The following is a 15,267-nucleotide window of genomic DNA, read 5'->3' as shown; positions in this document are numbered from 1 at the left end:
AAACAAAATGTTTCAAATCTGTGAAAAGTTTTAGCTGTGGAATGCAATGTGATAACTCACCTCAATGTCTCCAAACTCCAAGTAGTGAGAGGAGGAATGACTTCAGAATCAGTAAAGCACCATGTCATTACTATAAAGCATCTGAGGCTGCTTTTCATTATGCTGTGGGACAACTACTTGGACATGGTTACATGCTTTCAGAGAACGTTTACCCATTTTTGAACTATTAATAGTGTGCACCTAGATTTTATTGCAAATCTACATGGTGACATCCTCCCAAATGAAGGCATCTTCTTGCAGTTACGTATTGCGGTGACCCTGTTTACTAGTACTATAGACTTTAACTAGTTGGTCAAAGCAAATACTTTGGTTTCAGCCATTTTACTTTCACCAAGAGTCATTCATTCTTAGATTGTGTGGTAGGTATATTTCTTTGTCTTCTGTGAGAATTTGTGTTGTGCCGGTTATAGGAAGGCTTCACTTATATCTCCTTATTCCTACATCACCTGCCTTCAAGCACAGAAAAGTGCATTATCCCTGACACACACCTTCTAAGGCCTGTCTCACTGGTCAATGTGACTGCTTGTCACATTATGCTTGTCACATTCTTTTTAGAAAGAATTGCTGAGGTAGAAGTTGGGGAAGCAGATGATATGTTATCACATATCTGAAGCTGTGTGAAATTTGGAGTCTAGACCTCTTGAGTTCCTATTAGTTGACATTTGAAGTTAGGATTATTTCATTATAATTACCTGTATAGATTCTTATGATAAAAGACAAACATATTTCCAGATGGCTTTCATACAGACTTAGTCACAGCCAGTGTGTCAGGTCACTTGTCAGTAAGATGGCTGCAACCAATAGAAGACTCAGGAATGCCAAGTTTAAATATAAACACCTCCTCCCCTCCACCCCCAATTCAAATACATTTTAGACATGGTTTTCATTGTGTGGTTTTCTAAACACTGCAGGAAGTAACAGGTGTTCAAACTATTTTTTAAATTAGGATTTGAATTAAACCCCCAAAAGTAGAATTGCACAGTCTCAGTCACTGGTTTGAAGGAGATTTATACTTTGTCACCTGCTTTGCTTTCCCTCATCAGTCCTGCCCATGTCTTTCCTCTTTCATATCCCTGAACTTACCAGTAGTGTGGAAGAGCTGCTTATTGCCAATACACTCTTCTCCCTCACCCATTTTGATCTGCTTGCTACTCATGGCAAGCAAATTGAGCAGAAGAGCAGTGGTAGAGATTATTTTTACAGTGTTGTAGGTGTGCATACCACCTTACAGATATAAGAAGGCACTGGAGTCTTGATTAACTTTTCACTACTTAAGAAATGAGTTTTTTAGGCAAAACTTGGATCAGAGATAAAGCAGTGCCTAATGGCCACTTGGTTCCTCCCCACTGGCCATGTATTTCAGGTAGAATAAACCACACTAAATGAGAGGTGAAGTGGTGTTGTGAAGCACTTGCATATTGCTTCCAGGATTGGTGGAGGTGGCTGCACCTGGTTCTGCTCTATTGCCTCTTTTTCCCCTCTCATTGGTTTTTCTTCCTCCTTTAGTTTTCTCCTCTTACCCATCTGTTGCCTGTTTATTCTTCCCTCACCCTTCACTCTTCCCTGTCTCTTCTGTCCTCTCTCCCTTGTTTACTGATACTTCTTTTGCCTTCCAATCTGTATTGTTAATCTTGTTGGGCTGGCTGCACAGCAGACTTCAAAGTGAAATTTGCTAGTCTGGAAAGCTTCACTTTGTCATGAAATGGCTTACTTGGAAAGTGAAATTCACCAGACCAACTTGAAAACCAACATGAACACATTAAAAGGAGCACAAAAAGGTAGCTTATAAACAGTACAGAAACGATAAATTAATTTCTTATTGCAATCCCATAATTGTTTGTTTAAAGTATTAATATTCAAGATGTGACCTTTGACATTAAGTTTCAGAACAGAGTTCTTTTTTACAGTTAAGCTTATAAATTACTGGGAAAGGATTCCTTTTCGAAAGAAACTCTAGCATAAGCTTTAATGGTATTGGTATGAAAACAACCACAATACTAAAGAAAAATGAAGTTAATTTTCTTTCACCCTCTACAGAAGGGGCACTATTGCATAAATAAATATACAATATGACCACTAGAAGTTAAACATACAAAATTCTCATGAGGCAGAATTACTGGGTTGACCGTACAAAAACAAATGTCAAAAATATGCCAAATGAAGAGAACATTAAAGAATATTGTAGCAAATGGAATTTTTAGTAGTTAATTTCTGCTTTTTTGGTATGAAGGTTTATAAACATCAGTGCCCCTTTCACAGTAGGATTCAAGAGATAGGATCTAGCAGTCTTGTGACCAGTTGGTGTTTAAAAATGACCTTCAAGGTTTTTTAAAGTTTGTTCACTTTTTTGCCTGAGAGACTCAATGATCCATGGCCATCTGTATCTGTTTTGTTTATCTGTGTCAAAGTCCTTATTTTAATGATTTTTAAAATTCAGAAATGGTGGCTATAAACCCCTCATCATAAAAACTCAAGAGGGACTTAAGCTTTATTTTCTGACAGTACTGCTCTTTGTGTGCCAAGCACATATAAGTATGATTCCCCTCTCTGTTGCATCCGTCACTTAAACATTCCTGCAGTGTCTTGGTGAAAGTTAATTGTTTAGCTTAAAATTGTTATATTGCTGCCTTCTAACATGTGGGAGGAGAAAAGACTCTTACATTAGGAGGAGCTCAGATTAGTCCGTGGTTAACATGCCCATAGGGTTTGTGATGTCATTATTTCATAAAACACAGAGTTACATAGGCTACAAAGGGCAAACTTCTAGAAGAAACAAAAGACAGAAGCAAGTTTTTTTTTGTTTGTTTGTTTTTTGTTAAGTATATACGTTAACATATATAGGCGGCTAGGAAAATTTAAAAAGCTTTGCTGTCCACCCTTAAAGCAGCTATCAGTCTCATCCCCCACTGTTACAGATGACTAAACTTCCACTGAGTTTGGGCAACCTTTATGTTGCAACTGAAAAGTGAGAGCCTGGTTCTGAGAGGGGATAGAAACTAGCAAATCTATTGCATGTTCTTGGGTACAGAATGATCTCTGGAATCATATGCCTTTTAAAAAAATAAATAAAGCATTTTGTTCCTGTTCACTTGGCAGACTGGACCGTGGATTTCCTTCTGTTGTTCAGATTTGCTAGGCAGAATGAGGACTAATCACAAGTTTCCAGCAGTGCTTTTCTTCTCACCTAAGCTCCATTACCTCTGTGCACGATCACTTGTTCTTTACTCTGTTCATGTCAGCTTGAATTTCAGGCAGCTGCTTTTGGCTTCTGGTGGAGCATTCAGCCAGCCAACAGGCAAAAATCCTACACTGTGGCTGTGACATGCCCCAGATCACAGTGAGCTGATTCCTCCCCCACTCTACTTACAGGAGGAGTAGCAGAGGATATTCATCGCAGCCCCTTGTCAAAGCATAGTCTTCAGTCGAAAGGGGAGGAGCTGGATTTTCAAATAGTAGGGAACAGGTAGTAAGAAATACTTTCGGGATGAGATCTTCCCTTCCCCAAGAACTTAGATTCCTTAGATATGCTCTAGGAGTTATTTTGGGAAAATTTGATGGCCGGTGTTATACAGAAGATCACAGTGTTCCTTTCCAGCCTTGGAATCTCTGAATTTATGTAACTTGATTGTGATAGGCAGAGATTTGATGTAACCAGAGTTCTTATGTCCTCTAGCCCATAGGTCCATGGCAAGCTCTACAGTCTCCCTCACCCCCTCCACACTGGGAACAAGTGGCCACTTTTTCCAACGATTGGCTAGGCAGCCACTCAATCTGTGAAAAATACCCTCTTTTCCATTAGAGGTTAATATTTCTCCCTAGGGCCCTGGGGACAGAACATTTCAATCCACCTTAAGAAAACAGTATGAATTGATTCTTAAATGTCTGATTGCCAGGGCTTCCTATTACTCTGTGCACTCTTCTCTAAATTCAAGAGCTCTGCAAGAACATGGTAGTTCAATGCCACATTTGTAGGAAGTAAAGATAGACCTCATTCTACTTGCCAACTAATTTGTCTGTGATTCTCGAAAGACTCAGTTAAGGCCCCAGTGATGGCAGGCACCACTGAGTTCACTAGTTCTGGTTAAGGACAAGCAGTCTTGCATCTACACTCCATAGTATAGGCCTTTCCTTTTGGGGAGATTGCCTGTACAAGACCTTGGAAGAAGATGTGGCTGATCCTAAGACATTGTTTCTTTCTTACAAGCCAAAAAACCTGAGACTTTGTTGGCTAATTCATTTAGGACTTGCTCGTCCTTTTGTGAGTACCCAGCTAGATTATTTTGACAGATTCTGACCTTCCAGCTTTTATAAAATCAACTTCCAAGCTAATAGAACTTGCAGCCCTGTTAACTGACTGACACAAGTTAGGCAGGCCTCCAAGTCTGCTTCTGAGTTAGTTTCTCTCCTCCCTCTGGAGGTTCATCTAAGGAATCTGTATTTCCTTCTCGCAGAAGGAGTGGAAGGAAATCACTTCAGACTGAGTCTGAAAACTAAAAAATGGCTACGCATTAGATTTTTCTTTTTCCTCCTACTCCTCACTGAGTCTCTTCTTTTTTTCTTCTTCCCAGAAAAAAAAAAAGCTATAGCAGAAAGCATACATTATTTTCTAGACAAAGCCACCCACCCATTTCCTCAGGATGAAAAAGGAAATCTTCTGTCTGCTTAATATTAACCACGCAGTCAAAGGGCAGTTGCCTTGTGTAAGATCTAAACTTGCCTAATCAATCCATCCAGTACAGAAAATTCAAGATGGAAACTAGTCTGTCTAGCATAGTTGTTACAGAGCAAGATAATTTCTTGTGTCAAATTGAAAAGAATCATACCAAATCTAGAATCCCATCAGTTCTCATTTTGCCCTTAAAGAGAGCCTTTTTCAATAAAACCTCCCTCAACTTTGGTCTTGCCTCATGTAGGATATTGATAAAGATCCTTAGCACTGGCAACAGCAGCCATCAGGGACAGCAAAATCCAAGTGATTTCTCTGTTTGGATGACTTACTGAAGAGAGTATCAGTATCAGCTACTCTAGATTCAGATGTCCCAATGTTTAGTGACTCATCACTTGTGATTAATAATACACAGGAAAACTGCTCTGACACCATCCTTTCCCTCTCAGTGGAAGGGATGGTTTGCCAACTGAGAATTCATAGAGGTAGCTTCTAATGTCATAGCTCTTCAGATACGCTGTCATTTGACAGAACTGCACATCTTTCATTTTCTAGGACTGATACTGGCATTTGAACTGGCCCATGGATGAGACCCTATTCTATACCATTTCTTCACATTTATTCTTCCCTGGGATCAATTGTTACATTTAGTCTCAGCCCATTTATTTATCCCAGGGAGTTTGAGAGTCACTAAGGTTGCTGAATCAGCAGCCAGTGGTGGACTCTAGCAATACATCTGTTCACCACCCAAACCAACAAGAAAGTTCCCAAATTTTGCAGCAGGCTTAAGAAACCAGGAGTGTTCACATCATGGATTCTTTCTCCAGAGAATGTGTGCAGAGACTCTGAAATATACATTTTTCTCTCCCCCCTCATCTCTTTCCTGTCATCTCAAGTGCATGGGTGGAGGGTAGACTGACTAGGAAGTCTGAACAGTTGAAAAAAGAACATGGATTCAGATTTTGTTGAATGCTTCTTTGCAGAAACCCAGTTTACTGCTAAGGAAAATCTCTTTCTGGTGGGTAATGTTTTAGTTTGTTACAACATTCATAGAATAGAATATCAGGGTTGGAAGGGACCTCAGGTCATCTAGTCCAACCTGCTGCTCAAAGTAGGACCAATCCCCAGACAGATTTTTGCCCCAGATCCCTAAATTGTTCCCTCAAGGATTGAACTCACAACCCAGGGTTTAGCAGGCCAATGCTCAAACTACTGAGCTATCATTCTCCCCCCCCCCCCCCAATTGAGCCCTCATGAAGACTTAAAAGCTGCTTTTGTTAATCAGCTTTAAAAGAGTGCTGCCAAATGGCTTCAACTATATGTTACTCCAACATAACCTATGACTATCATTATATTAATGAAATGGCTTCAGAAGGCTGGACACAACTGGAAATTTTTAATTGTCAGTGTTGATATGCCCAGTAAATGTATAGATGCCCAAGTGGTTTTTGCCTTTACTTTTTCAGTATGAAGTAAGGTTCATAATGAGCATATAGTTTGGGCTGTTTATTTCAGGTTGGTTAATGCATTTCTCTGATGGTTAAAGCCACTCTGCTGCTGTCTTTGTTTCATTTAACAACACTGATGTTTCACAGAATGACCGAGGAAATCACAGCCTGCTGTGTATCTTGGCTTAAAACATTGAGATTCTTGGATGGAAGGTGGCTATATAATAATAATAATAATAATTAATTAATAATTAATAATTTATATGTTTATTTATAAAATAGCAGTACTCTACAATATCGCTCCACTACATCTTACAAAATTATAAAATATTGGTGTTACATCCCATTCATTCTGTTTTCAGCTCCTTCTCAACCATTGTGAATGTCATCTCAAATTTCCTCCTTCACCTAATATCACCAGTCCCTCTCCAATCACCGTACGTTAGCTCTGAGCCCCTTTTTACTCAGTTTTCAGTCAACACCTCTTTATCTGCTGTGTTCCATGGAGTTGCCTTTGCAAAATGCAGGAGTTTTGTCTTTCAGAGTGGGAAGGTCACAGGCAGTGACTCAGGAGGTGTCATTGATCTCACCCTGGATGATGAAGATGATGGCTCTTCCCAAGGTAAGTCAGAAGAGATCCATTTAGCGGTGAGGAAAATTGGGCTAGTGTTAGTATTTCATCCTACCAATTTGAGAAGAATGATCCAAAGAAACAATTATATTTTCACAGCTTTCCAAAGGAACAATGGAAATTTCTAATTGATAAGTGGATTTAAAGTTTTTGCATTTACATTCCTACCTATTGTAAACCAGATACTTAGGCAAGTTAGAATTAACATTTTAACTAATTTGAGCCTTATAGTTGCAGTATATTGAATTGTTTCCTTAAATCTAGTCACTGAAAAGTCTAATAAAGATTCCTCAAGATAGTCTATAGTATTAGTGCTGTACTGAAGACGTTCCACACAGATACTCATGCCTTCACCTGATCTCAGAATTACTTTTCTTCCCCATTTGTAGAAGGTCTTGCAACAATATAGTAGCCTTTACTTCAATAAAATAGCAGTGTAATGTTACAAAAAAACAAGAACAGCTTCCTCCCCTATTCAGGATAGTACAGGAAACATAACTAGGAAGATCATACAACTTCAGCTCTTTGGCTGTGTCTACACTAGAAAACTTCATATGTATAATTCATCACCAATGTTAGGATCAGCGAAAAATGTAACATAGGCACTCGGGTCTTTTTACCACTGTCATCTAATCTTAATGTCTTCAGTTGAGATGTTAGTTAACATTATTTTACAATGTTTGTATTCAAAGCTGCTACCCCGTCAAATTAATAAATTGTAAAAGGAGCCAGAGGGAACAAATGGAGGTTTATGTGATGTTTGTCCTAAAGTGGATCACGTTACTGTGGCAACCTGTGCCAACAGATCTTTTCTGCCAGTAAAAGATGGACTTTTTTCACAGCTCCTTTCACTCTAACAACTCAGCTTTACAATATAATCTTGTCATTCTGTCAGAGCCCACTTAATTGGGGTTGCTGGAGGAATTTCAGTGATCCTCAAAGGAAAAATGTGACGTCTTCAAGTCCAATTATAAACTATCTTCTGGTTTGTAAATTACTTCTACTTTCAAAAGCTTTAGTGTCTATTGTAGCTGTCCGGAGAATCCTCTGGCTCCGTCTTTAGACCTTTATGATTTGTCTACAGAATTATTATTAGATTATTTTACGTAGGTTCTTGGTGCTCTGGGGAGTTTTCTCCAGTTGTGCAGGTTTGTGTGTTGTTCTCTGGTGGTGGTTTTCTGTCTCCCCTTCCTTTCTACCAAATCCCCTGACAGAACATTTTATACAACCCCTGATTGAACACTTACACTCCTAGGGAAGGCAAAGGTTCCTTCTGATGGCTCACCCTTTTCCAACAGGAATCTCCCTCCAGCTCATCAGGAATGTGGAAGGAAGTAAATTTTTTCTGGAGCAGGAAAAGCAAGGTTGGCGATTCCCACTAGTTCTTAGCTTTGGTTAAACCTTCTACAATTGTACTGAAAACGGTCAGCACTCTTCTGAACTTTGACTTACAATTGCTGTGATCATATCTACTCATCTGGACCAAGTATTGACAGCTAGACTTGGTGTAAATTCACCCCTGTCCAGGGCTCCTTAACATGGCAGACTCAAAGCTTCCAGCCGTCTATCTGTGTCCATCCTGTGATGGGCCAATCACCTTTAAAAAATTGACACAGCGTGTGTCTGTTCTGCCTAGGAAAGTCTCCTATACTGAGCAGATGTTTGGTGTGCCTATTATTCTCCACTAAGATGTGTAAGTTGTGAAGGCTATAGGATGAAGCTCCATCATCAAGATAATGCTACCCAAATACTTGAACTGATCCACATTTTTCAGCTGTGTGCCTTGAATGAAGATGGCTGGTGCTGGAGTATTGGAATGAAGTGCTGGTTGGAACAAGGCTTCTGTCTTCCCGAGGCTGATGGTGAGGCCAAAGAACTGGGATGCTTCAGAAAACCTGTCAACGATGACCTGAAGGTCATTATGCCTATGAGCTATCAAGGCACAGTCATCTGCAAAAAAAAAAAAATGCCTCGACGAGAAACCTCTCCAGCATCTTGGTCTTACCATTGAGTCTTCAAAGACCAAAGAGGGAGCCATTGAGTTGATACCAGATGTATATCCCCTGATCCCAAGTCCCTTTAGGCATGGCTGAGAACACAGGTAAAGAACAAGTTGAACAGCACTGGTGCAAATACGCAGCCTTGCTTCACTTCATTTGAGATTTCAAATGCATCAAAGTCACCATTGGAGAGCACTTGCACTGTCATGTGGTCATGGAGCAGACAGATGATTTGTATGAACCTTCTTGGGCAGCCCAGTTTATGCACAATAGCCCATAGACCCTCTCTGTTGACTCTATCAAAAGCTTTGGTCAAATTGATGAAAACTGCATATAGTTCCAAAACTCTAAACTTTTTTCCTGGACCTGCCTTAAGACAAAGATCATGTCCATATACCATGACCCTGGTCTGAAACCACACTGCATTTCTGGCAGATTCTCCTCAGATATGTTTGCAATGAGTCTGTTCAGTGGAATACCAGCTAGTATTTTCCCTGCTGTACAAGGAGAGAAATGCCTCTGTAGTTTCCACAGTCAGCTTTGCTGCCTTTGTTTTTGAACAGTGATACAATAATAGCATCTTTGAAATCTTGTGGCATTTCTTCTTCCTTCCAAATGCTACTCAGAATGTCATGAAATACCTCAATAGCCTTTTGGCCTTCTACTTTGTACGGGTCTGCTGGAATACCATCCTTTCTGGATGCTTTGCCAGAGTTCAATTGTTTAATGGCTTTGATGACTTCTTTAACTGATGGAGGGAGGTCGAGATCCTCTTTGATAGGGTTCTCAGGTAATTAATCAAGGACACCCCAATCAACTGTGGATGGTCTATTGAGTAAACTATTGAAGTGTTCAGCCCCTCTCTGTACAATTCCCTCCTTGTCATTGATGAGGGTTATGCCATCTTCCAACTTCAAGGGAGCTGTGCCAGATTTAGATGGTCTGTAGACTGCTTTGAGAGAGTGTCAAAGAACATCCTTGCCTTGGTTTTAGCTGCATAATGCTGAACTTCTGCAGCTTTCCTCTCCCACCACTCATCCTGCAGTATCACCACTCATCCTGCAATCTCCTCAGTTCAGACTGGCCATTGCTCTGTAGGTAATTAAACCTATCTTTCTTTGAGATTTGAGATTTCATTCTGCCATTCAACAAATGTTTTCTGCTTGTCACTTAGGAGTTTGGAAATATCCTACTTGTTCTCATCAAACCAGTCCTGGGGTACCCTTTTCTTTGGCCCCAGCACTTATTTAGCTGTGTCAATAATCACATCTTTGAACTGGTTCCATTTTTCTGTTGGGTTGCTGTGATTGTAGGGCATTAAAAAAGCTTATCAAGTGACTGCTGAAACTGCACCTCATAGTCTGTGCTTGAACTTTGCTATGTTGAAGTCTGTTCTGTTGAGCTTGTGGCGCTTGCGCTGTGAGGGGACTATATGCAGGCTGAGCACTGCTCTTACCGATCTGTGGTCTGTCCAGCATCCTGCGCCACGTGTGGCTCTGGTAATTCTGACATTGCGGATGTCTCGTTGGCGGATGATAACATTGTTGATCGGGTGCCATTGTTTAGACCGTGGATGCATCCATTTTGCCTAAAGATGGTGTTAATGATGAGCAGATTATGGTCTGCACATTTACGCAAGAGAAGGAGTCCTTTGCTGTTCATCTTTCCCACTCCATGTCATCCTATCACACCTCTCCATTCACTGCTGTTTCTACCAACTCTAGTGTTGAAGTCTCCCAGCAGGATGAGCATGTCTCATGCAGAGGTTAATCTGAGGATGAAGTCCAGGTTAGAGTAGAACTGCTCCTTGCATTCCTCTGTGCTGGTCTGTGTAGGCACATAGACACCAATGACAGTGACATGCCGTAAACGTTTCCGGGGGAATGGAAGTTTCATGAGCTGTTCATTCAGCCCAAAAAGGAGGTCAAGAAGTTGTTTCACGAAAGGCATTCTTATTGCAAATCCAACTCCATGGATTCTGTCTTAATCCTCAGCTTGTCCTTTCCAAAAGAAAGTGTAATCACCTCCTAGCTCACTGATGGAACCTTCTCCAGCCAGTCTAGTATCACTCAGTGCTGCAAAATCAATATTGTAGCAGATGAGTTCTTTGGAGATAAGAGCCATTCCTTTCTCAGGCCTTCATGCATCGCCTCCGTCCATAAGCATGCTGACATTCTATGCTCCTAGAATGAGTCTTTTCTTCTTTATTGGCTGGATGTTATGGGGCAGGCAATGTGTAGGGCACCTTTTCTAACCCCTTCCCTTAAAAAGGGTGAGCAGTGCTACCCTAAAAAGGGCTTCTCAGTTGCCTAGGATGTTGCCCTGGGGACGGAGCTGAACAGCCACTAGTCCCCAGGCCGTCTAGTTATGTCCTAGTTGTTTTTTATGTCTAACTCACATAGCTCTGTGATTAAAACAAGACATACGTATATTTAAAACTATTTCAGTTCATCTTTAAAATCAACTTATATTGAATATTTTATCTTCCAACGTTTGATTTTAGGCCTTCAAGATTTTATTTCCTGGTAACCCTCTATGACATCACTCCCAACTAACATTGCTTACTCTGATCTTGGGCCTCAGTGATATGTAGGGTGACCAGATGTCCCGATTTTATAGGGACAGTCCTGATTTTGGGGGCTTTTTCTTATATAGGCTCCCACCCCCACCCCCACCCCCCCGTCCCGATTTTTCACACTTGCTGTTTGGTCACCCTAGTGATATGTCAGAATGGGATTCTCTGTGTGCTGTTGAACTGAATTAGTGGCTGCTAGGAGTGCACTTGTCATCCCAGGTCTTTTGAGTGAGCCCCATCAAGGCTTTCCTCAGTGTGCTTGTTTGTGTGGCTTTTTATCTTTACAGATTCTGTTTTTTGTTTTCCTGGTGTTTTTTCCCTTTACCGCAACTGAAGCATCTAGGTGGAGATGTCTTGCCGCTTCCTTGTTAACCTGCTTGTGGACAAAGGAATGCAGTAGAAATGTGATTTATCTTGCTTTTCAGCCTAACTTGAAAAATTATTTCAAGTTCTCACAAGCTGGTTGAAGAGAAAAGCCATTGCTAAGGCTGCTTACACAGATCCCCATCACTGCAATAGAGCAAAGTAAGCAGCATCTAAGTGCAAGAAAAATCATTCTGATAAGCAAATTCGATGGAATTCAGAGAAAAGCAACGGGAATTAATTGTGGGCTGGAGGAGTTGACTTACAAACAGAAAACAAAACCAAGGCCTGGTCTACACTTAAAAATTAAATTGACCTACCTATGTCATTCACGACTGTGAAAAATGTTGTGCCCTGACTGCTGTAGGTCAGTGCCACTGACCTATAGCCATAGCTGTGCCACTGTAGTGTAGACATACCATTAAGTGCTGAGTAAGTTGGGGAGAGAACATATGTGTCTGCAAGTATTAGGTGCAAACATCAAAGTAGAACAAGAATTACTTAGGGAGGTGCGCAGCATTATTCCTATTAATAAAGGGATGAAATTAAGGAAAACAGTGCCTATGCTGAACATAAAAAATAAGATCTAACAATCATTGTTAGTCCATGGAATAGTCTTTAAAGGAAGTAGTTGAAGGCCTATTGCTTGAGCCATTTAAAATTAGAAGAGATATGACATTAGCACAGTGTTTCATGAACTTTGGTCCCTGAATCACATTGGTCTGCCCAGTCTTTCCTGAGAGTAGCAGAATGAAACGTAAAAAAACAGAGAGATTGGGCTGATGGAAGATGGGTCCTTTAGGGCATCTTTAATATGTTGGTTTGTAGAATGAAAAGGTGGAAGAACCACCACACTAGCAAGCATGCTGTAGGACAACATTGGTTTGGGGGTGGCAGGGGAAGGGACTGGATGACCCAACAGGCCTTTTCAATCCCTATTTGCTATTGTCTACAATTTCATTCTGTTTTTGAAGCAGATGCCAAGAAGCAAAATCAGTCGGGTGTGTCTGGAATGGGTCTATCCTCCCAGCCCTTGGTTCGCCCACTGCAGCCTTTACAGGCGACTCCTCTGCAGCAGACAGGTGTGCCAACAAGTGGGCCTTCCCAGACTACCATACACGTACTACCTACAGGTAACTTCATTTTGTATAGTTCTGTGAATGTGGCGATTAGCTTCTGAAACCTAGTGCCGTTCGGTCTCTTGGTGTTAACTTTTTGAGATGACTGTACAGACCCTGTTTTTCAGCAGGTTTTTCATCTTTTTAGTGCCAGCCAGACCTTCCTAACCTCTTTGGGTTCTTCCAAAGCTGTAGAAATTGATATTTTTTAAGCAGAGAAAGGTGGATGAGTCTGTCTGGAAGGGGCTAGATGGCAGAATAAGCTATTGTCCTATAAGCTATGTCCTTCTGGGAATCATAGAATAGATAGAGAAGTCCTATTGGATGATCTAGTCTGTCCCTCAGCCAGGACAAAATTGCTCCTCACAATCCAATAAAGAAACATGGTCCACTGAATAAGTTACTTCTAGAAATTATTAGCAATGTTGTTGGCTATCCAAGGAGAGTTGGAGGGGCCACCGAGGTGCCAGCTGCCCAAGGGAGGGGGTTGTTCAGGCACTGGGAATCTGCATCGGCTGTGGGGTTTGAATTCCTGAAGGGACTGCAATAGCACAACCACTCACCCTAGTACCTCGCTAGTTCTTGGGCAGCTCTGGTAGCTAAGCTGCTGTGGAAGTCCTTCCATCCCAGGGTGAACTTTCTCCTGTTAGCAGCATGACTTCAAAAATTAAAAAGTTATAAGGGAAACATAGGTCTTTCTTTCCCCCCCCACCCTGATAGGTGACTGTTGAAGACCAATTAGACCTGATGTTATCCAATCACTGAGAGCTGTCTAGTGAATTCTGCTCTGTTGCCCACTGTTTGCTAATAATGCCGAAGCACACTTACCTCCTAGGATTTTCTATATTATTCCTCATAGTTTGGATACTATTTAGTTTTTGCAGAGGAGATTTAGTAATAGTAAAATGTGTGTGGTTTTTTTGAACCATGTTAAGTAAGAATTTACTATTTAACCATGAACTGTATCTCTTGGATATTAAATATTTGTCTTCTCTGTTTATCTAAAATTTGTATATTTTGGCATTTCTACATTATATGAAATTTAACACACATACTTCAGTTTTGCTCAGACCGCATTCCTCTATATCCTCCTTAACCCCTTAAAAGTAGATGCACTTAATGTAATGTTTCATAGAGACTGCTTTTATTTTTCACGGCTCACGTGGATCAGTTGTCGAAAATGCCTGCATTCTGGAATTGGGGTGGGGGGTTCAGTTTTAATCCTTTTGACTCCAATTTGTGGTCCTTTTTATTTTTCCAGCTCAGACAACAGTGAATGTAACGCATCGTCCAGTGACTCAGGGTGCTGCTAGGCTTCCCATACCGAGAGCCCCTGCTAACCACCAAGTGGTCTATACTACCCTTCCTGCACCACCAGCTCAGAATCCAGTGAGAGGTGCCGTCATGCAGAGCCCTGGTTTAAGGCAGGTCAGCCCACAGAGTGCAGGTAAGAGGTCTTTTTTCATGTATATCCTAGTATTGTGGAGATTGATAATATCAGGATGCTCATTTGATGCCCAGATACCTCTCACGATACTATGCAGAGTTGTGGGGTGAATTCTCAGCTTATGAAGACATGAGAAAATCTCAGGTCAGTAAGATCATGGGTCTTTGAAAACATTCCTCACTCAGGCATGTGGATGAGGAAAGGCTGGATAGGTATCTCCTCAAACAATGACACTAGCAGCCATGCACTTCTGGGTGATTTGTCCAAACTATGGATGAGCATATAAGGTAACTCAACATCTGACATGCACCAATCTTGTAAAAGTGCGGTGCTAAGGAAGTGGGGAGAGTCTCTTTTATTCTTATGCAGTAAAATTCTTAAACCCATATAGTAAGTCAGACATGGCTTGCCATCAGAATGCTCAGTTTCAGTGTAATTCCGTAACAACCTGTAGTGTCTCATACTGTGTTTTTGGACCCTGTTCCAGTGAGATTTATCTTTGGCTTCATTTACCCCTGTATATCTCCAGGGAGCTGAGATTTTCCACCAATCACAGCATGAGCTATGATGCATGCTGGCTGTAGATGTCAGCAAGCTCAACTCAGTACTGTGAGAGCTTGGTTCATATTTCCCCCAGCAGAAAATTCTTTTCTTGTCATGAATGGCGCATGTCAACCATAAAGTGCTTAAACTCATGCAACAATTCAGTGCTAGATTAATTACTATTTATAGTCCTCTTTTATCATTTCCCTCCCTTCCTCTGCTATGGATGGTTTCTACACTGACAAGCATAAATGAGCACATTCACTAGTTGTCCTGAGAATGAGAATAGACTGATACCTCTGCAAGACTGCTTGTTCCATAGCCCCTGCTATATACTGCCTCAGGATGCTGTGTGCTTGAATAGTATGTGACTGCACACCATGCCTTTGTGCTAAGTTAGTTGATTCACTGCCCTA

General features: G+C 41.0%; 1 protein-coding gene across 10 annotated transcripts in view; it reads left to right on the top strand.

Annotated features, from left to right (window-relative positions):
• Positions 1-15,267, top strand: part of LOC120373759 (activating transcription factor 7 interacting protein) — a 180,480-nt gene that overhangs the window by 140,869 nt on the left and 24,344 nt on the right. For 9 of the 10 annotated variants that reach the window (XM_039492622.1, XM_039492658.1, XM_039492650.1 and 6 more), the window contains 3 exons: positions 6,718-6,796; positions 12,718-12,876; positions 14,123-14,308. In XM_039492622.1, the coding sequence (XP_039348556.1) occupies positions 6,718-6,796; positions 12,718-12,876; positions 14,123-14,308 (424 nt within the window). The remainder of the gene's footprint in view (positions 1-6,717; positions 6,797-12,717; positions 12,877-14,122; positions 14,309-15,267) is intronic. The other variant, XM_039492596.1, reaches the window with a different exon arrangement.

Source organism: Mauremys reevesii, linkage group 1 (assembly GCF_016161935.1).
Source record: "Mauremys reevesii isolate NIE-2019 linkage group 1, ASM1616193v1, whole genome shotgun sequence".
NCBI lineage: Eukaryota > Metazoa > Chordata > Testudines > Geoemydidae > Mauremys > Mauremys reevesii.
The sequence above is the reverse complement of the archived record's forward strand: the minus strand, read 5'-3'. Positions and strand labels throughout refer to the sequence as shown.